The 22,752-nt window shown below is 39.9% G+C and overlaps 1 protein-coding gene across 4 annotated transcripts in view; it reads right to left on the bottom strand.

Moving 5' to 3' along the window:
• Nucleotides 1-8,306: 8,306 nt before the first annotated feature.
• CD47 (CD47 molecule) overlaps nucleotides 8,307-22,752 on the bottom strand; it is a 62,121-nt gene continuing 47,675 nt past the window's right edge. For 2 of the 4 annotated variants that reach the window (XR_002775350.1, XM_012810379.2), the window contains 3 exons: nucleotides 13,831-13,862; nucleotides 12,472-12,496; nucleotides 8,307-10,036 (listed from right to left, as the gene is read on the bottom strand). Coding sequence is in view for 2 of the 4 variants with exons in the window: in XM_012810379.2 (XP_012665833.1) it covers nucleotides 10,032-10,036; nucleotides 12,472-12,496; nucleotides 13,831-13,862 (62 nt within the window). In the remaining 2 variants the exon portion in view is untranslated. The remainder of the gene's footprint in view (nucleotides 10,037-12,471; nucleotides 12,497-13,830; nucleotides 13,863-22,752) is intronic. The other 2 variants (XR_002775349.1, XM_012810380.2) reach the window with 1 other exon arrangement.

Below are 22,752 nucleotides of genomic sequence, written 5' to 3' on the forward strand. Positions count from 1 at the left end.
AAGATGATAGCCTGAGAAAGGGCTCTGGTGTCGTCATTTCATTTCTAAACACCAAACAAACATAAACAGTGAAGCATCTTGTAATGAAATGTGACATAGTGATTCCCCACGCTTCTTTGGCCACATTGGGAGTCAGGAGCTAAAATGCTGACCTATCAGGACACTTTGGTTTTCCTCTCTGTGGCAAGTATATAATATTGTACGCACTAGAGGTTTCATAGAAAACCACACCTTAAAATGAAATAGGGCTTCCAATCACATGCTCACAAAGCAAGTGTCTGCTGCACTCAAGGGACGTGGGCCAGTTAGCCCCACATGGCGCTTTATTCCTGCTTGAGCTGGACACTCTGCAGCCATATGAGTAGGTGGAGAAGGAGTAAACAGAAGCCACTTCCAATTCACAGCATGTCACCAACTGCCTTTTTTGGGTTCTACAGCCACAGGAAACTGATGAAACAAGGCCTCTGATCATTTTAGAGAAGATAGCAGGCAGATTACAGGGTAGCCTGATCAGAAACCCCTGACCAAATTGTTTCCACCTATGAAATATTACCAGGCTTCCATATTTTCAATACCCATTTCTCTCCCATATTCTTGGATTTAGTTTCTGCTGGTTACTGAGCTAAAGACAGCTCTAAGTTCTTCCTAATCAGATTCTATCCAGTGTGATTGGAGGGCCTGCTCTTCACACATTTTCAGAAGTCTTGAGAATCAGCCACTGGTTTGAATTAATGGACTAGCTGAGTAATGGTGGAAGGAATCGAGTTCCAAAGACTCTCCAAGTGCTACAGGAACCGGCTCCTTCCCTGCCACTGTCTTTGTGTTCCAGGAAAAGGCAGGTAGGATTACCCAATGCCTCCTGTCACCTTCTGTCCTCTAGTTTCACTAAAGGAACAGAAGGTGTCCTGACACGAATACTGTCAAAGCAGGGAACACATCTATTCAGCTGCCCTTGTTAATTTCTATTCTCAGTCATTGTAGGCTCTATTTGCCTCTTTGGCAATAGCCAGTTATAGAAAAAATACATATTCCTGACATGTTATGCTCATCTCCAGACACTGCCATGCTAAGTTTTTTCCACCTGGGCCAATGTATAATAAGCAGAGGAAAAGAGAAATGGCTTACACTTAAGGAAGTGCTTGCATCGAGCCAGGCACTGTGCCAGTCACTTTATGCACCTTTCCTCCTTTGGGTTCACATTTACTCTCCATTTCACAAGTGAAGACACCGAGGCACTGCGAAGTCAGGTCACTCGGCCTGGTCTCCCAGCCGATGATGCGCAGGGCACAGGCGCGGACTGCGCTTGGTGGCTCTTCTCTCAGTGTCTACACTTAGCCTGGTGGCTTCCATCAGGTGCTTGGGAGCACGGGAAGCACCTCTCCTCCACGGAAAAAGAAACTATTCTCCCCAAACACTGAAGCCTCTGCTCTGCAGCTTTCTTCCAAGGGCAAGAATAAATGTGTCGTGCTATCCTTTAAGGCGCTAATAACTGCGCTGCTGAACACCACAGGGCTATTATTGTTTTCCAGGCTGACACTTGGCCGGTTCTTTCTCTTCTTTACTTTCAGGCTAATAATTAGATTTAAATCCCTGACAGGACTCTAACTATCACCTCAGGGGGTTCTAGGTTTCTTTACTATTGCTTGCAAAGATTTCACTTTAAAAAAGCCCTTTGAAACTATAAGTTACACTCTGCAACGGCTTTAAAAAAAAATCTATTATCTTATTGAGCCTTTTGAAGAACACACGCTGCTCTCTCCCGCCTCACCTTGAGAGCAGCCCTTATTTTTATCTCCAATTTGAAGAATAAAAATACCCAGGAGGACCAGAGAGAAGGTAGGCTCACAGAATGTTGTTTTCATCAGCACCTGAGTCATCGCCAGGTTGATTTGGACGGCATCCAGGGTCTCGGAATGTGTTGATTCAGGAATTTTGTTTTGTTTTTGGCTTTTTTTTTTTTTTAAGATAAATTCTTTTTCTGTATGTAGTGGAAATTATTGTGGTGGCTTTGCTTCTCAGGGGAAAAATAAAGAACTGTTCTCTGTATGAGTAAATGAATCTCTCGACCTCTATGCCGGAGTGTTGCCAGCAAGGCAGTTCGAGGCAAGGTTTTGCTCAGGGCCATTTACCGGTGGTGAGCCTTTCTCAGATGCCCACGCTCCTCTGTGAGTGAGCTACTGTGGCTGTGATCAAGGAAAGCAGCCTTTCTTGGGCCACTTAAAATCCTTTGAGGAACAAGATGGAGTCACATAAATAAATACCTGGCTCAGGTGGGGACCCACTGGCGATGCTGGCCTCAGCAGCACATGTTAGAGCAGCAGCGGGGTCTCCCTGGAGGCCCGGTCACTCAGAGAACATCTGTTCTGAGGCCTTTCTATCACATGACTCCTTTGGAGAATCCCAGTTGCTTCTGAAGAGGAGGCAACGAGCTTGTTTGTCTCCTTGGCTAAGTCCAGACTGTCCATAAAGAAAAATGATTTCTACCTAGAAGGCTGTAGAATGAGATGTGGTAAACTATTCTGGCCTAGCCGATTAGCTGAGTATTTTCCCAAGAGAATACACTTAATAGTTTTCGAGAGATATAAAAATAATACAGGAGTACTGAGTTTTACCAAATGTGATAATTTTGAAAAAGTCGAATTTTTTTTTTGTTATAATTTCAAGTACAATTCTTTTAGGCAATTAATATGTGCCCTCCCATCTATCAATCAGCTGAAAGCATAAAAGTTCTATGTTTTCTAACAACTTTCCTTAAGCAAAAATGAGAAAAATTAATATGTGTTTGTTGATGCTTTCAAATACATTGCTGCATCTGATCTAGGGCAATCTTTTCTATTCCATGTAGTGACAGTTGTTACCCGAACAATTTCCATTGACAGCTAAGGGTATAAGTAAACACATGAAAAGACATGAGCTCTTCTGAATCCATGATAATCGATTTAATAAATCTAAAATAGAAACATAACCAACTCAACTCTGAGAGCTGAACGCTTGATAACATTAATAAAGGTTTCTTTAGGTAACCAAATACATGCAACTTGCACAAGTGAGGCGTGAGGCTTAGGAACATCACATTCTAAAAACGTCTGTTTGAGCTGGGGATAGAAACTCCCTGGAGAATGAGAAGCGTTCCTAGAGCAAGCTGCCTGGGAGGCAGGGCTGGAGGCCAGCCATGGTAGGGTTGTAATAATGGGACAGTGAAAGTTTCAGTACTTCCCAGTTGCCCTGGGCATGCCAGAGATAGATTTCCCCACAGAACTTGTGACTATCTGATAACTGGAAGTCACAACAAGAGTTTACTTTATCCATGCAGTGCAGCTTAACTATGTACACCAAAACAAACAGTATTTTTAACAAAAATGAGTTAAAAAAAGAAAGAAAAACTCCATGAAAAATATATTCCATGTTTTAAACAGTACACTTAAGACTTTTCAACAATCCATTTATTTAGAAAGTCTGACATCCTAAGTTTAGCCCTGAGGAATTTCCCAGGCACCTCAAAATGTGAAAGCAAAACTACAGCTTTGTTTGCTTTATTTTTGGAAGGCAGGTCTATGATCAAATAGGATTATTTTAAGTACAGGCTCCTGGAGAGCTTAGTACTATAGCTTGGTGTTATAATGTCTGCCCTGTAAGATAGCAATGGCATCAGCTTTGCAAATCTGCAAAAACTAGTATGTTATCTGGCATCAAGACTACATCCAACTGCAGTCTTTATTTTTTTTATTTCCATTTTTGGAGATAAGGTTTTGCTGTCACCCACTTAGGACAGCAGTGATCAATCATAGCTCACGAAAGGGTCTCCCAAAGGTCACCCATAAAGCTGTGAGATGAGACGTAGGGAAAATGGGAAATTATGGATAGCTGTACCTTTATTTACAAAATATTCATTGTGAAATTTTATAAAGAGGTGGCCAACACGAGAGGATACTTTGTATTCTGTAAATGTTTGTGATGAATATTTTGTAAATAAAAGTATGTCTAGCTACAATTTCTCATTTTCCCTATGTATGGTGACTTTAGGGACCCACTATGTAACAGAAAAGGTAAAGATAAACCTTGAATGCCTTCCTTTACCTCCAGCTAATGACTTAGGGCAAACTTTACGGCCAACCTTTGGGATATCATGTAGATTTCAGTCTTTATAATTAGACATCATTTCTTTCCAAACTGGACTCTTTACTAAGCATTTCTCATAATCCAAATTGGGAAAAGATACCTGATCTTTCACAAGTGGCCATCATCAGAGCTGAAAAGTCACTGCCTTCTAGTCAAATGACTAAATAAACACTTGCTAACTAAGAAAAGAGAGTTCTAATCCCCTATTAGATTATTAAGTATTATTAGTTATCACTTCTATACAGCCTGTAATGCTGTCTTCCACTTTAAATAATCAGTTCAGTTATCCATAATTTAGGTTAAACACTTCATTTCCCTCTGATTTGGTGGATGTGTACCTCAGCATAAAGCTTAAGAGAAATAAAGACTGAACATATGGGTTCTGATATAGGGTCACTTCTAATGCCAGACACTGCTAATCGTGCTTAAATCTCTGAACTACTGGCAACATCATGACCTACCTGGGTGGTGTTACCATAATCCATTATTTTCTAAAGCTGTCAACCTGAGGCCTTGAGGTGGAAAGGTGCTGCACAGAAATGAAATCCAGTTGCATTTGGAAGCCTACACCTCTGTGGGAGTTCAATCAGGTTGAGTACAGTTCTGTGCTACACAGAACAGCTTTCAGTGCAGGAGGCAGGCCATTAAATGCTTTCTGAACTCCATTAGTTACTCCTGCTGAGAGGGAAAAGTTCTCATAAATGCATAAAATTTAAATTGTGTATGAGGTAAAGAAGGAGGTGGTACTTTGCTGCCTCAAATGTATTATTTTCCATTCAAATGGTCCATAATCACACATGTAAGGCAATGCAGACCCGAGGGATCGCAGCACTGACAGGAAGGAATCCTGTCTCCAGAATCTAGTGACATCTTATCACCCAGTCATGACCCCTGTATTTGCTTTTAGGTGAACTTATCCTTTGTTCCTTGACCCCATCTAGGTTTATGTGCTACAGGTAGAGCCCCAAACTTCTACTCCAGTCTAGACATGGGAGCCAGGACGGCCGAATCAGAGCACCAGAAATGCTTGGTCCAGGTAACTGGATGAGGGACAGCATGTGGCCCTGACAGCACTGAGGTGCAACCAGGGGTGGGCACGGCAACTGAGAAAGAGACAGTCACTCTTTTTAACCCCTCTATTCTCCCTAAACCTGGGAGAACCAGGTTTGAGATTGTAGTCAGCTATCTGCCATCACTGGAAACCTGGGAAGGCAGGCCATGCCAAGACGGTCAAGTTGGGAGCTGATGAGACACTGGGTCCTTACGACTGTTTGGTAGTCCAGAATCTAGTTGTACATCTGACTTTTCAGGTTATGTTAAGCAAGAGATCCTAGTTTTTATTAGATTTAGGTTTATTTGCATTCAAAATAGTCCTCATTGATAACCAATTAAAATGGAGAACCACACTTTTAGTCTTGGGTGAGGCAATCTACAGACAAGGATGGACACTGAGACGCATTGAAGCGGCGTGCCCAGGTCCTTTGCTAGTTAGTGGTGTACCTAGAATCAGAACCCAGCTCTTCTGTTTTCTCCTTTGATGTTTTCCCTAGACTATGGGAAAAATTAATTAAAAAATAATTATGAAACACATTGGATTTGTTTAAAACTTTTAATTACAACTCTGTTCTAATTAAAAGTTTACTTCTTATTATAAAAGGAATTTATGGTTAGTATTTTAAGTCATTCTTTACATCATTCCCTAGACTGCAAACAACCTGAAAACACACTAATAATTTCTCAGAAATGTGCCTATAATCTGCTACTGCAGCAATAGAAATAGCCCAACAAAATAGCTTAAAATGTTTTATTAAGTATATATAATATTACAGTATAGTATTTACAAAGTTATGTTTTTTAAATAAAAAAAGTACCTTGGCAAAGATTGCAGATATTCAAAGCTTCAAACAGGGATAAATTGATTTAATACATATATAAAAAAAAAGAAAACCTCTAACAGTAACACAGCTGTAAAACAACTTTGGTCTTTAAATCACTGCAAAAAAATGGCTACTGACAAATAGTACACCTTTAATTGCTGTGCAAAAAAGCCCCCAAGTGAGGATCTTGCACATAGCAACACTGGAGTTCTCTTTATTTAGAATGGTTAATGGATATTTATACAATGTGGGATCTAATTCTCAACAATGGCTTTTTTGTAAATAATGCTCCATTTGATAAAAACAAAAAATGTTTTCCTCTCTCACCAACCACGCTAACAACACTTTTAAGATTCCACTGATGTTGTCTTACAAAGAAGCTTATTACAAATGCTTTCTTTTTCAAAAGGCTAAATTGACGGGAAAGCTGGCCTTAAACGATCATAATTAAAAGCTGGCAAAGCTGAGGCCAGAGAAACCTTCTCACCATTTACTGCTCATCTCAAAGTTACCTGGCTTGTCCCAATTAGCCACTGAGAATGATTTAACGAAGGACCTCCAGTGGGTGATGGCAGTTAGTAATTTTGAAAATATGACACATCCTTAAAAAAAACTCTCAACCAAATAAAATACAATAGAAAGGGTTGCCCGACAATCACTTCTCCAGTTTTCAATAGCAAGTAAATAAAGGGCTGTGTATTTCCATACATACACTGCAGACCCACACTTCTGAATATCCATTTTTAAAACACGAGAAATCTACAGGTGATAATAGAGCTTAATTTTTATTAGTGAGAGACAGGAATAAGCTTATAACTTTTTGAGTTTTATTAACTCGAATCACAATTTGGTCACTTACTAAACTGATGACAGCATTATTTTAATTCTAAAGTTTTCAGGAATTTAAACAGAATGGACCTAGAGTTTCCAAGTGAAAACTCATTACCTTTTAAGGTTTTTAGAACATGTGAATTTCTCAAACAAAACAAAACAAAAAACCTTAAAGAACCCCCTATATCTCCCTAGCTCACCCTATTAAAAACAGTGAAAAAGTTAAATACAGAAAACCCTCAATCATCTAACTCTGTGATTTTCACCTGGCGTGCCATGAAAAATTTTAAAATTATTAATTAAATTATTTCTGAAAGAAGTTCAAAGCACAGTAGGTATTTTCATTTATTGACTCTGTTTTGGGGATCAACATAATTTAAGTGTGCTATGTGGAAGTTTAACTATACGTTCAAGTGTGCTGTGAGATAAAAAGGGTTGAAAACCACTGATCTAACTGATGTTTTGAGCTTCTAATGTTTGCAAAATGCTGCAGGATGAAAGGAGGAAAGAAAGCTCTCACTATGGAAGGAATGTTAAAATCAAGTGAAGGATCAAGAGAACAAATGCCAAGAGAACTGAGAATAGACACATGGAGTGCCAGCCGAGGTGAGGAGGGTTGAAGAGGCAGCTAGACAGAGGGACAGACTGCTAAGCAGGGCCAGCAAGGGGGGGGTGCAGGGGGGTGGGGGCGGGGGCAGGGCTGGAGCAGCATGTTTCAAAGGAGAAGGAAAATTTGATTTTGCCAAAAAAGCTGGAAGGGTTGTCCCAGAAAATGAAAAATGGTGTCACTCGGAGAACAAATACTAAATAAAACTGGAAGGGCTGATAGTAAAAACTGGGATCAGGGAGCATATTATGGGGCAAACAAATAACACGATGCTCAAAACATTGTTAGCAATTTAAATTTGATGTGACAGAGATTGGGAGCCATTATCTGTCTGATTTAAAGAGAATCAACTGGCCCAGTGACGCCCAGGCAAGGGGACTCCTGCAGCTGTGGTGGCTTATCCACAGAAGCTGGCAACCAGGAAGAGCAAGAGTTGATTTCATCTGGCGTCTCCCCTGCTACCTCTGGTGGCACCGTCTAGGGGCAGTGAATGCCTCAAAAGGCAGGCAGCGTTAAAGACACAATTAATGGATGAGATCCAAGATCAAACCCCAAATAATTGAGTTTGTGATATATTAAAAGGTAATATTTTAGTTTATAAAAAATTTACTATAAAGATTTTCATACCTGATTTTCTTAATGGAGAATAGGAATTTGGATCTTTTTCAAGTCCATCTGCTTTTTTCCTCCTTTCGTCAAAACTGATTTCTAAAGTAGAAACTATATTACCCAAATGTAAATATTTTCAGAAGGAAAAAGATCAGCACAAGCCATCAGCTTTGTATAAAGGAATACAGCTCCCTCTACACATGCTAATATTTTGAACAAATACACAATCAGGGAACAAAATATATATATATATATATATATTTAAGAAGAGCAGTCTTGCTAGTGTATTCGATTTTTGGAGAGGCCTTAGCAGGTCATAAATTTAGGTTTGCCAAGGGCAAACCACTTGGTCCCAACATGAAATATGACAATTAATTCAGCATAAAAGAGGCACATGGAAACAGTCAGTGGACTGAGAAATAACTACTAACGCAACTATAAATATGGATGTCTTATTACACAAACAGGAAGAATTGCGTATTTTTAGAGGGTATTGGTGAGCAGTCAAAAAGCGTGACAAATGTCCTAGCAGTTTTTAAAGTTTTGAGTGATCAAATATTTGCATCAAATATAATTCCAGCCAATAAAGATCTTTATTTTTAAATGTTTTTTACTAAAAGCACAAAATGAACCTTTGCTCTCCTGTAGGTAGCCCACTTTTGTCCATATAGAAGATGCATGTGCCTATCTTATACATACGCACATACAAACACACACCCACAAACGAGGTAAAAACGAGTGCTAAAAGTCTAAAAGTACTTGAGGCGTTCACAACTGTCAGAACGTTAATTTTCTTCTAACTGGGATAGGAAATGTGGGTTTCGTTTTATTTTTCAATCTTAGGGGAAGGGGAGTACGAGGCAGGACTACAGGAGGAAGGTGATGAGTGTTCATCATGCAACACAGATACAACAGTAATAAAACCACCCTTTCAAGGGCTGGCCTGGTGGCCTGATGGTGACACACATTTTGTTGCCATGCAGGAGACTCATAGTTCAAATTTCAATCTTGCTTTTTCATGCCTTGGATCAGAAAAGAAGTGAAGAAACACTGTAGATTTTTGCCTTCAAATCAGAGGAAGGGAATACATATGTTACAACCATAGCTATTTTTGCTGAAAAGTGTGAACATAGTGCTCTGAGAACAAGTCTGGCTCCTTCCTGCAACTGATGTTACCGTGTCACTGGACCATGTTCAATGAGGAGAAAAGGTGCTACATCTTGTACAGCAGAAGCAAATAACAGGAGGACAAGACAGGGTTTAAAGAGTTGTGTGAATAAAAGAAAAACACATCCGTCAATCAAAGTATCCTAAATCTGCAAAGGATTTATTACACTGTATGTTGAACAGGGAATGTGTGAAAGGCAACCCCCAAGAATGAAGACCACTATCTCCATCAATACCACATCACACGTATGTGACATACAACATGTTCCCAATCAAACTCCTGTCTGTACTCAATTCACTCTTCCCTTGGCCCCAACGTGGCAGACACATTATTCAGCTAATACTATAATTGACAAAGCTGTTGTGAACCTGAGTTTGCTAAGGTTTGATGGAAGCCACTGTTTTTCACTGATAGCTCAGGATAACCCCCAGGTTACTGCGACATACTGTTCACCCTGAACTAATCTAAAATGGTGACCTAGAGTCTAGAAGTCCCAGGATTTTAAAAGCATCATTCTTGGAAGCTGCCCATTCTACTTTTGGCCCTAATCGAATAAAGTAACAAAAACTGGATCTCAATTGGGCACACAACACATTATAATTCTTTTATTAACTAAATGACAGCTGCTTTGAATAAAAATGTAACTGTAACAATCACTTGAGGGTCAAGGACTTTTTTCTCCCATCATGACAACTTTCTCTCGGTTACTTCTCTTGGTTTCTTCTCCCCAACGATAAATCAAGGCCATGGTGCTTAAACACAAGTGTATTCCTCTCACTTCTTACTACTTTCCAATCACAGTCCATCACTTCATTATCAGTTATTCTGGAAAATTGAAAAATGAACATATAATCATTGTTCATATCTATTTTCCATCCATTAAGAACTTGATGCATTAAAAAATTTGTTTCAGATATATAATTTCTAAAAATAAAGCAGATCTTCAGAGGTCAGAGACATCCCAGGCAAATCATTCGCCAAAGTCGAGTGCCAAATGAAAATAAAAATCAACACAGTCTAATAATTCCAGTTTGCTCGTTTAGCTGAGGGAACATGAAGGGATGTTGACTTTTTTCTAGAATAATGTTGATCATTCTGGAATAATGCTGTATCACATTCACTTTAGATGTACACCATTCATTTAATGTAACTGAAATAGGACCAAGTGAAGGTGAAAGAGAAAACGGTACTATGATCCCACGGAAGTTGCCTCAAACCTCATTCACTGACAAGGCAGGCACTCTGTGAGTACCAAGTGGTAGTAGGAAAACCCACCAGACATATAAAAAGGGAACAAATTCTAATCCCTAATTATTGCAAAATTACGTGAATTTTCATCATAGATTTTATGTGTTATCCACATATAAATAGTCAAAGCAACACTTCCTACAATAACTTCTGATGTAGTAGGTAGGTTTTTAAAAAGTCATGTCGTAAGGGAAATTAACAAAGGAAGAAGCACTCAAGGTTTTTAGATTGATTTTCTGAAAATGGAGAAAAGTTGAGTTTCTTCATACAACTACAGAACAATGGCACGACAGCAGGAAAAGGAAAGAACATAAAAATTAAAAAACAAGACACCAGAATGTAAACATGGACAACTGTACCACAGTTCCAGATGCCAGCTGGGTTTTAATGTCTTTTAATTTATTCCTACCAACACTTTTTAAAAAGAGGGCAGCAGCTTATATAACAAACAATGCTTTTAAAGGTTGTGACATAAAGCTACAAAAGTGGGATCATTCTGTGACTGCTGGTTGAACACAAGCCTAAATATTTTAAACTGTTCACCAACACATGACTGCCGTTTGCATTCTTATGCACTCAGGAGAATATAGCTGCTTTGGCTATGGAGATGAGCTTGTAGGTCACAGACTTTGAAACAGTAAAATACAGAGCAAACTATTCACGTGATCAAGGAATGGGTATAAATATCAAAGGTAAAAAGAAATTTTTAACAATGAGATAAAATAAATATAATTACTAAATGCCAGCGAACCTGAAGAATCACAGCATATTCAGGGCAAACCAAAACCAATGCTTCTAACACTCAATATCTCAAGAAATATTCAGTAAAGATTAGAAGGAAGTTATTAGGCCATAGATCCAAATAAAAGAAGCAAAAGCTGAATGACTAAACATCTTTTCATCTCTCCTTTTAATCATCTCTCAGAAGGTTAGAACCAAGTTCCTGGTTGGAAAAGCAGAGATTAAATCCTGGTGGGTTATATGCAACAGGATCACCAACACCAGCACAAAAGAAACTCTGCCAAATGATAAGGATTTACATCAAATTATTTACGTGCCTTTTAAAAAGCATTTTACACTTACAGTCCACAGATACTGAATCTCTAAAATGTTTTACAAAAAGTGGCAATTTCTCTTTTCTGTGAGGCATATGATCAGAATCCGATTTGGGACATCGTATGGTTTTTATGATAGTGGTATTGCAATTTTTAGCAAAGGAGATTTAAGTTTTATACATCAAGAAACGTGGACCTTTATCATTTGACAGTATCGCTTTTACCAAAAGAAAGCCATACTTTCAAGAAGCTTGTTCATTTTTCAGTGTCCACATTTTATCTAATCTATAATTACAGGCACATTTTATACTTACCATCATTCATCATTCCTTTTGATTCTTTAAATGCTAAGGATTAGTAACAAGCCAAGTAGACAGTTAGTAAAGGTGCACAATTAGAAATCATTTCTAAGTAAACAAATATGCAGTAATATGCCAACTATTCTACAACTATACAGCCAAGCTAATTTTAAGGCTATCATTTTATTGCAAAGCCTTTCTGTGGATTATACCCAAAGTAGCCACGAAAGAAAGAGATTTAGTTGGGAATATGGATCTAGATTTATAGAAAGAGAGATGTTTTAGTCTCACTCCACTGGGACAGAATGTGTCTTTCTGAAGTTTATAAATCAGAAATTGGAATAACTGAGATTCTTCTCTACCTAGGGGTATTATGCTTCATCTTGGCCAATATGAAAGGACAATGGTCCCCTTGCTCAAATGTTACTTGATTAGGGCAAGTAACTACTTGAAAGGCACGAAACAGTGCATTTTCCCAGAGGTGAGAGTGTTACAAAAGCAATAGTCGTAATTATTGGTATATAATTCTGAGAAGAAAGGGCAAGGCAAGGAAAACAAAAAACCCTAGGTTCTAAGGCACTGATGGGGCATTCTAACTGCTTTGAGGGCAGTTCAAATTATGATCTGGTAATGGATCAAGATTGAAATAACCACATACCATTAAGGGGTTCTTCTACGGCTTTCTGAAAAATATTTAAAATACATTTACATAAAAATATAATTTATTTCATATCCTTTTATACTAAAACTTATATATGCCAATATTTAAACTATATAGGAAGCAGTAAATCCTATGGTCTAAAACCAAAAGGCCATAAGCAAAGCTTGCCGAGTCTTGTTAATAGTTTAATAATAACTGTATTATTCTCTTAATATTCTTTTTCTACGAAGAATTTTCCACCCCACTGTCTCCCTCAGTTCAAGAAATCCTAACTTCTCAAAACTTATTAACATGCAAACATAAATAGCAACAAAAGAATATAGTTAAACCCGAGATGGAAGCAAAGCAGACCCATTTTTAAGCCATGCAAAGTGAACTCAGTAACAGAGAGAGAAAAATGTGTTAGAATTTCTATTATCTCTAAGAGGCACTTGATAATTGATGGCTGCTTGAGATCTGCGTAAATATGGCACCAATCTTTCTAGAACAAACATCTGTGGGAAGAGAAATCCACCCCACCCACCTCTGCCCTTTAGGCATATCTGTTGAGGTCTGTCAGACTTGGAAGCAAATGGAACCTTCACCTCCTGCCACAGATACAGAAGGCTTTCTTTGGTATTCCAGGTAGAACTCTCATCAATCCTTTATAAGAAGCTAAGTACGACATAGTCCTTTCCGGATCTTATTTCAATAAACTAGCCCTCAGGCTTGTCACTATAAGGAGTTTATACTTAAAAAAGACTTTTTTCCTCCTCATTTATGCCCTCCTAAATGTGCTCCTTTCTTGAAATTTTCTCAGAAAGGTTATTAAGGTGTCCACAGTACAGTGAAACCTAAAGTACAGTTTTAAGGGGGAAAAAGTTTATAAAACATTTTTATGACAGGGGAATGAATCATAACTCAGAACAGATTATTTGTAGTAATATTTATATTTATTCCATAATTGTCGTTTTTAATTATGTAAATTTAATATAAACTTCTCTTTTTAATTTTTAAGCCTGAAATTGTCGTTCTGTATATGTGCATCAAACAAATCCAACAGGTGAGACAATATATTGGCATTAGCTCCCTTCTGATTGCAGATATATTATAGCCATTACTCCTACACGTAAACTTTCCAGTTCTGGGTATGAGAAGACAGCACAATCTTAAGGAATCATTTATTCCATCCCATTGATACTAAAATGACCCAACAGTTTTAAAATAGAACTGGATTCACTCATGCAAAGGTAATGAAATGACTTCAGCATTCTCTTTACTTGATGTTACACTAAACAACAAATTGTCTCCATTCCCATTCCTCGGTTTAACCCATCAAATGATCATTCTCAATTCATTTAGTAAAATTTAACTTACTCTAGGAGGTTGTATGGTCTTCTGATTGGAAGCTTATATAAATAAAAAAAATACAAAGTTAATAAATGAAATTAAGACAATGTAATATTTAACTTTAAGATAAAACATATAGGGCTAACACTAAAGGTACCAAAGACTCTAAGAGGTCCAGAATTGACAGTTCATTTAAGAATACAGAATATTCTTAATTAAAGGCTTTGATTTAAAAAAAATGAAGCAAATAACCTACTTACATCAAATAACAAGTATGCATTGGCTCTCACTTGTGTATGTCATCTTTCCCCCAAATGTGCCACTTGTTAACACTTCTTGGTGGAAAAACACTGTCACCTACTTACCCCACCATGGGCTCTCCATCCTCCCTACGCTACCCAGGGGAAAGGTGAACAGACCTGCAGTGACTGATCCCCTGTCTATGCCACCACCCTTAGCTCACTGCTCCTGTTCCTTGTAGCCCAGTCCTTCCCTCCATCTTTCCAGTTTTCAAAGCCCCAAATAGATAACAAACTAACTACCTGGACCCCCTGAGTTTAAAGTGTTTCTATACGTGTTGCTTCTTAGCTTTCTGAGTCACCCTTTCCACTGTTCTTAAATAGATTGGTTAATGAAGATGAAGGAACATAAGGCATGAGGAAAGTGACAAAAGGGAAAAGAACGGCTCTAATTGGGTAGGAAAGAAGAGATAACTTCCTTACAAAAACCAAGGCAGGCAGCCCCAGGGCAGCTCAAACCAGCCCTAAATATAGAATCATAGCTGTACAAGTATAGTGTACAAAAGCATCCGCCAGCAATATTCTGTGAATCATTCAGTAGGAGAGTGCTCCTACTGAACAGAATGGTCAATGTCACTGAAATCTGGACTGGGTGACGGCGCTGCATTTCTATGAGCAGACTGAGGCAGGCACCCAGGACTTCCCTGTGCTCCTTGCTACTTAGTCACTACCAGTCCCCACCCTTACTCTCTGGAGCTTCTGAAGCTGGCAGGAAACAAGGGGTCCTGACTCAAAGACAGACAATCTGTGGTGGCTGTCAGAAGCCAGAAGCCACATGGTTCTCTCAACAGGACAACTGGCACTGCCTGGCCTGACAAGTTTCTCTCTCCCACTGGAATCTGAAGAGAAGAAAAAGAAAAAAGACTAGATGGGAAAGGAAGGTGAAAAAGAGACATAGAAAGAGGCAAGGAAGATCTCAAAGCTCGGAGCTACAGTGAGAAACGCTCCCTGTGAGAAGACACAAATCGGACAAAAAACAGGAGATAAAGAAGAGGGTGAGTTAGCTGGTTCACAGGGCAAGAATCAAAGGCAGAGGAACTCTCCAACTACCACTGGCAGAGGGCACCAACTAATGCCTGTTGCTGAGAGGGCACCTAACAGCTCAGTCCTTAGGGAGGTGCTGGATCCTTCCAATTTCTAGGCCAAGTGCTGTTCCTCTCTCTGTGGGGCCTCGTGATGTATCTGTACTTGTAAGATTCCTGTGTCTGTCAGTGCCATGTGGGCTTTAAATCAACCTCCTTTTCTGTGCAGGCACTTGGGTGTGTTTGGTCCTTCCATATAAACAAGAAGGCAACCTCTTTAAAGCAGTATGGAGCAAAATACGTGTAGCTATCTCCTAAATAAACCAAGCAGAATTAAAGACCTTTGCTAGGGGCCATCACTGTCCAGATAGTTACATGTATACACAACTCACTTCAGCTAAACCATGCCCTGTATCTATGTTCTATAAAGGAAAAGAGAACAGAGCAGCTATCTAAATTTCAGATGATTAATAGGAAAGGTCAGAGATAAGGACTTAGAATTATATTTTTAGCTTACAAATCAATTGATCAGAATTAATATTGCCAGTTGTAGTGGCACACCTATAGTTCCAGTTACTTAAGAGGCAGAGGTGTGAAAATTGCTTGAGCCCAGGACTTTAAGGCCAGCCTGAGCAACATTATGAGATCCCATCTCAAAAAAAAAAAGCAATGAAGAACTACCAAGCAATTCCTTTTCTTTCCTAATAATGTATAAAGAATAGTTTCTAAGTTCCAATTCTTTGATCCAACAGATGTCACATGTGGCTAGCCCATTCTGAAAAAAGAGATCTATGAAGAACAGTGATTCAAAGGGACCTCAGTCAGTAGTGATCCCTCTAATATTACAAAATTAAACAGAGGAGAAGTTAATTTCACCTGAGTTAATTCTCTCCTATAGAGAAAAGAGTGGTTATGATTTAGCTGCTGCTACCATGGGTTTAAGGCACTAATAGCCATATATACATATATATATATGGCTATTACTGCCTTAAGCATTCCGTGTGAGCTTTCTTGCAAAGAATGTTGATTTATTCTTCTCTCCCTGAAACCCCTAATCCTAACCATGTGCCATACACACACACACACACACACACATATATATGTCCAGGCCTTGAATTTTTCAGAAACTTTCTAGTGATCCCAGATTTATCTCTCTTCAACAATGAGCAAGAAAACGTCTCTGAATTTTTTTCAAGATAGATGACTAGACACATTCTATGCTTACTTCACCCACTTAGAAGAACTAAAAAAGTATATAGACAATAGTATTTTGAATCCAAGAGGTAACATAGAATTTCAACAGAAAGGTGATAGGAAACATCAAAAACTATAAAGCAAAAGGAAAAGAGGCAGTCTGCTGGAAGGCAACCCCACAATATCGGGAGAGCAGGAGTAAGAGACTCTGCGGTCTACTTTCCCACTGGGGAATCAAGAAATCGAGGCCAGGACAGCAGGTTGGCCCTCCCAACCCCTGAATTTAATTTAGGGAGCTGCTGAGAGACTGTAAGGAGAAGGTACTGCTCTGTGGAGGGAGTCTGCCTTAGTCACATGCTCTTTCTGAAACTGAAGCCACTCTTTCTGAAGTGGCTATAGCAAGCCACTTCAATTCTAGCCTGTAACAAAATGCACTCTGTTCTGGGACCCAGCAGTCCCACTCTTAGGTGTTAGAAAATCTCTACCTTTTGCTTGCAGAACTGGGGTATGAATGGAGGTGACTCCCACAGCTAGGGCTGAGAAAAGAGTGTAGCGTGGGCTGTGGCTGCTGACACTGGGAAGTGGGGAACAGCAGAATTAAGACCAGGACTTGAGCAGGTTCTAAGTTGCTGCAGAGAACTGGACCTAAGCTGGGCAGGGGCTCCTACAGCCTGGGACTGAGATGTGGGTTAGGTGCAGAGAGCTACGTCTGACAGGAAATGTGGGTCTGCTACAAGAGGTGGAACTAAGGAGTGGCCCCTATCAGGACTGCTGTATGAGAGGGATGTATGTCCCCCATCTGCCAGCCAAGGCCCTAGCACAGTGACTTTCAACTGGTGTACTGATGTGCTACAGAAATTTTTAAAGATCAGTTAAATTATTTTTGAAAGAAGTTCAAAGCACAGTAAATATATATTTTTATTTACTCTTTTTTGGGGTTCAACATAATTTAAGTGTGCCACATGGAAGTTTAACTATAGGTTTAAGTGAGCTGTGAGATAAAGGAAGTTGAAAAACACTGCTTTAGCTATTTGAGCTGGCCTCATCCTCCTTTGGTGGGGCCTCCACACAACAGCTCTTGCCCCTCACTCAAGTATTTCACCAGGGACCTGAGGATTGCCTTGCTTCTGCCTGTCATGGCTGGTGCATGCTCTTGGGGTCCTGTATGGAAACCTTCCCAGTTAGGTGTCACCCAGCTTTGGTGACCCCTCCCCAAGACAGAGTATGGCCCAGGGTTCTGGGGACTGCACAACCTAATCTATCATGTAGGGTACCTGAGGACTCATCCTGGGAAACTAATGTTGGGTCTTAACATCTTACTGCTGACATCTCAACTGCCTCCTACCTTCAGGTACCACATACTGACCTGGAGGCCAGTCTGCCCAGTATATCATAACCACTGCCAACACAAGTACCTGGGGCTTGGGACCCAGAAAAGTATCTTACCCAAAGTACCACAACTGCTCCCATGTGCCACCCACCTAGGGGCTCAAGAGTCTACTCACCTGCCCAGTTCCTGCTACTATAACTGGTATCTGACAAAGCCACCCAGAGGCCCAAGAAATGACATGCTTGGAACTGCCAACACAGTTGCCAGCATATGCTGCCCTGGGGAACAAGGATAGATATTCTTGGCCTATTAGTGTTATCCCTGAAGACAGAAGATTGGAGCCATCTGACATTCCAGTCCCCAGTACAACTTTACCACTAACAAGCACAACCTCCACTAATAACCACACCCTACCACACCCAGGAAACCACAGATACTACTAATGCTATTTATAACTAAAGAAATAAAAAAGAGACTTCACTATTGCATGTACCCAGAAGCAAAACAAAAGAAAACAAAACAAATTTTGAAATTGAATAATTCATTAAAGAAAAAAAATATATTCATAAGTGTCAAAAATAGACTATATCAAATAGAAGAAAAGATTTCAGAACTTGAAGACAGTTTTGTTGAAATAACCTAGACAAAAATAAAAAAAAAAAGAAAAAGAAAAAGCCTACCCAACCAACACCACAGACACATCTTTAAGAAAAAGTCCATCCCAATAGAAGCAAATTAAAATAGAGGAAGAAATGACTGTTACACCATATGTGCAAACATCAACATAAAGAGAGAAGAAACATGATAAAGAAAGGAAATATGACATCCCTAAGGGAATATAATAATTTTATAGCAAATAGGTCTTAACCAAAAAGAAATTCTCAAAATCTCAGCTGAAGAATTCAACATATTGATTTAAAAGAAGCCCAATGAGATACAAGAGAATCCTGAAAACTGATAAAAAAGAACTAGAGATATACTCCTAGAAATGAATGAGAAATTTACCAAAGAGATAAATTTACCAAGATATTCAAAAACATAACATAACAAAACAAATTCTGGAATTGAATAATTCATTAAAGGAAAAAATACATTCAAAAACATCAAAAATATACTATATCAAATAGAAGAAAAGATTTCAGAACTTGAAGACAGTTTTGTTGAAATAATCTAGACAAAAATAAAGAAAAAAAGAGAAAAAAATTAAAAAAACAAAGCCTTCAAAATGTTTGGGATAACATGAAGAGACTGAACATTTGAATTATTGGTATTCCCAAGGGTAATGGGAAATCAAAAGTTTAGAAAGCTTATTTAACAAAATAATAGATAAAAACTTCCCAAGCTACCAATAGATTTAGACATCCAGATATAGGAGGCTCAGTGACCCCCTCAAACAAATACAGTGCAAAAAGTCATTTGCCACATCACTTTATGAATCGGACTGTGTGAAGTCAAAATGAAAGAATAAATTTTAAAATAGCAGGGAAATGCATCTATCTAGTCACCTATACAGTACATTTCTTATAGATTTGAGACTGTGTTTCCCCCGTTGCCCCAGAAAAATGCAGTGGTACCATCATAGCTCAAGGCAATGCAAGCTGCAGACTTCTCAGCAGAACCCTTACAGGCTAGAAGAGAATGGGAGGATATAATCAAAATGATGACAGAAAAAGTCAGACAAAAATTCTATACCCAGTGAGATTATCCTTCATAAATGAAGGAGAAATAAATTCTTTCTCAGAAAGCAAATGCTGAGGAAATTTGTCACCATGAAATTGGTGATGTAAGAAATTCTCATGGTAATCCTAAACTTTAGAGCAAATTACCACCATGAAAACATATGAAACTATAAAACTCACTTGTAAAGCAATCACACAAAGGAGGAAAAAAAAGAAATCAAAAGATTTCAAAAAGAAACCCACCAACCCACAATGACAAATAGTAATAGAAAAAAAGTTTATAAAACCACCCAAACAATTAGTAATATGGCAGGAACAAAATTTCACATATTGATAATTACCTTGAATGTGAATGGATTAAATGCTCCATTTAAATGATATAGATTGTGTGTACAGATTTTAAAAAGCTAAGATCCAGGGGCAGAGGCAAGATGGCTGACTGGAGCCAGCTTTCCACAGAGGCTCCCGTCCAGAAGGAGAGTTAAGGGACAGAAGTTTAGCAAGTAAGCTGATGGTTTGGAGCTGAGCCAAGAGAGAAGGTTTAAGAACACACATCAACCCTGCTGAGGTGGGCTGCGACCAAGGAAACAAACAATTGGTACAAAATCCATCGCCAAGTGGACAAGAGTCCTCTCCCCCATGAGCTCACAGTATACTCTATACAAACAAGTGAGCAGAGTTCAGACCTCCTCCTATTTTATCCCATGGGAGAGACCCTCTAAAAACCAGAACACCTTCCCCAGAGAGTACCTACTAGTGTGCCATGGCACTCTCCCACCAGGCATAAAACTGTATATATTCTCTACCTGCAATTCTGAACTCCCAGCACTCCCTTGCACTTTTACTCCAAGGTTTGGAAGCCTGTCTCCCATGGAGTCTAGATTCTTGGGCATTTTCTCCAGAGGGGGGAGACAAGGCATGGTCTGTTGCAGGTCTGTGCTGATTCTGTGGCACGGGTGTAAAGAGAAGACAGAGGACCCAGAAGGAGATGGAGAAGCGGTGCCCCACGGCACAGAGCAGCAGCGGCAGTGGCAGGAACAATAGGACTCACACCATTGGGAAAATTTAGGAGAGACATTCGCCACCTCTCTTGGCAAGCAGAGAAAGTCAGGCTTCTATTCTGGTGGCAGCCACTGGTGGAACAGATCAGGGGCAGAAACACAGGCCCCACGAATAAAGGGTATGCCTGAAGTGGTACTTGCCCATGCAGGGCACAGAGGTGAATGGAGACTAGAATACGTGCACGCAAAGACAGCATACCCCAAGGGCAGGGCTGAGTCAGAAGAGCTGCTTTAGTGAGCCTACGAAGCACCTGGCCCCCAGGGGAACATAGTTGAGACAAAAGCAGGCAGGGCAATAGCGCCAGCCCAGGGAGAAATAGACCCTGAGAGCTGTGTGGGAATACCAGCCTAGGGAGAGACAGGAACTGAGAGCTGAATGTGAGCTTTAACCCAGCCTGCCCCTACACAGCATGCAGCTGAAACAGAGATGCCAGCTCTGTGAGAACTGGCACAACGGCAGCAGCACAGGGCGGGCCTGAGCCGCGGTTTCTGTGAACTCAAACAGAGCCTGGTCCACAGGGGAAAAAAAACGCTAATTCTACCAGAATATAAGTGGCAGCAACATCGATCTGGGGCAGGGCTAGAACTGAGTGAACCGCGCTAGGTTCCATTAAGCACTGGAGGTTGTCAGGCTTCAGCTCCAACTGCCAGCTGGTGGCACAGTGCAGAGGTCAGGCCAAGGAGACACAGATCTCCCTGTGACTCAGGCAGGTGCAAACCCCTGGAGCATCTACTCATTGGAGGAAACTGGGTCATAGCCCTGCAGGGTTACCAGTGTCTGGGTGTGACAGAGGTGTAAGGTAGGGAAGGAGGCATCAATCTTCCTGGAATAATTCATTTGCTGGGTGGGTATTCTGACTCCACAGAGCACTGGAGCAAGTCATACTTCAGGTGCCAGCAGATTCCTAGTTGCTGGAGACCTTTCCAACTGTCCCACCTGAGAATGGGTACTGACTGGGACAACTGATTTGGAACTCTTGACCTGAGGACTATCCAAAGTGGTACCCTGGGTATGTCATTGTGGGAAGGTTTGAGTTTCCCTTTCCAGTTGTTGTCTGTGGCAGGCAGGGTGACTTAGTTGCTGGTACTTTTCTACTGCTGAGACTTCAACTCAGAGTTACTGATTCACTAGGATTGGACACAGACCAGCTGAAAACAAGACAGAGCCACTTAGCCCCACCACACCAAGCAGGTCCCCAGTGTCTCAGGTTGTACAACTGTATGGGTCCTTTGCAAAGCTCTAGGGAAAAAGATACAGACACCAGTCCCAGCTCTTAGGCAAAGGGCTAGTTAATCCCTACTCTAGGAGCTCCCAACCCAACTTAACCTTATCTGCTCATCTAGCCAAATGGTGTAAAATAATCATGGGGTGGAGTCAGAAGAGAAACTCTGGCAACATGAATAATCACAGTAACTCCCCCAAGGAATGACAAAGGAGACACAACACAAGATCCCATTCATAAACAAATGGCTGAGATGTCAGAAATTGAATTCAGAATTTGGATTGCAAATAAGATTAACAGAATGGAGTGAAGTTGGAATTAGAAATTCAAGGAACATTTCAAGAGTTGTCTCAAGAATTCAATGAATGCAAAGACAAAATCACCAAAGATTTTGACACATTGAGACAAGAATTTGCAGCCCTCAAACATCTGAGAAATACAGTAGAATCCCTCAGTAACAGAATGGAGCAGGCAGAAGAAAAGGTTTCTGATATTGAAGACAAAGCTTTTGAACACTTCTAAATTCTCAAAGAGGAAGAGAAGTGGAGAGCAAAAAGGGATCATTCTCTCAGAGAGCTCTGGGATATTTTGAAGAAAACTTCAAATATTTGCCTTAAAGGAATTCCTGAAGGTGATAAGATAACTTCGAAAGGCCCTGATGCTCTCTAGTCCAGAAATGCCAAGAGATTCTGAAGTTCAGATAGCAGACAGTTTCAGAACCCCAGCATGACTCAACCTGAATAAGTGTCTCTCAGACACATTGTAATTAACTTTGCCATAGTTAATATGAAGGAGAAAATTCTGCAAGCAGCCAGACGTAAGAAAACCATAACCTATAAGGGGAAGAATATTAGAATGACTGCAGATGTCTCTGCTGAAACCTTTCAAGCTAGAAGAGGGTGGTCATCGACTTTTAATCTCCTAAAACAAAATAAATTCAACCCAGGATCCTGTATCCAGCTGAACTGAGGTTCATTTATGATGGAGAAATTAAATACATCAATGACATTCACATGTTAAAGAAATTTGCCATAACTAAACCAGCTCTTTAGGATATTCTCAGACCTATCCTCCATAATGACCAGAGCCATCCTCTACCACCAAAATAAATTCACTCAGAAATTTTTGATCAAATTCCAAC

The sequence above is a fragment of the Otolemur garnettii genome, unplaced genomic scaffold (assembly GCF_000181295.1).
Source record: "Otolemur garnettii isolate 467f Iridium unplaced genomic scaffold, OtoGar3 scaffold00131, whole genome shotgun sequence".
NCBI classification, from domain to species: domain Eukaryota; kingdom Metazoa; phylum Chordata; class Mammalia; order Primates; family Galagidae; genus Otolemur; species Otolemur garnettii.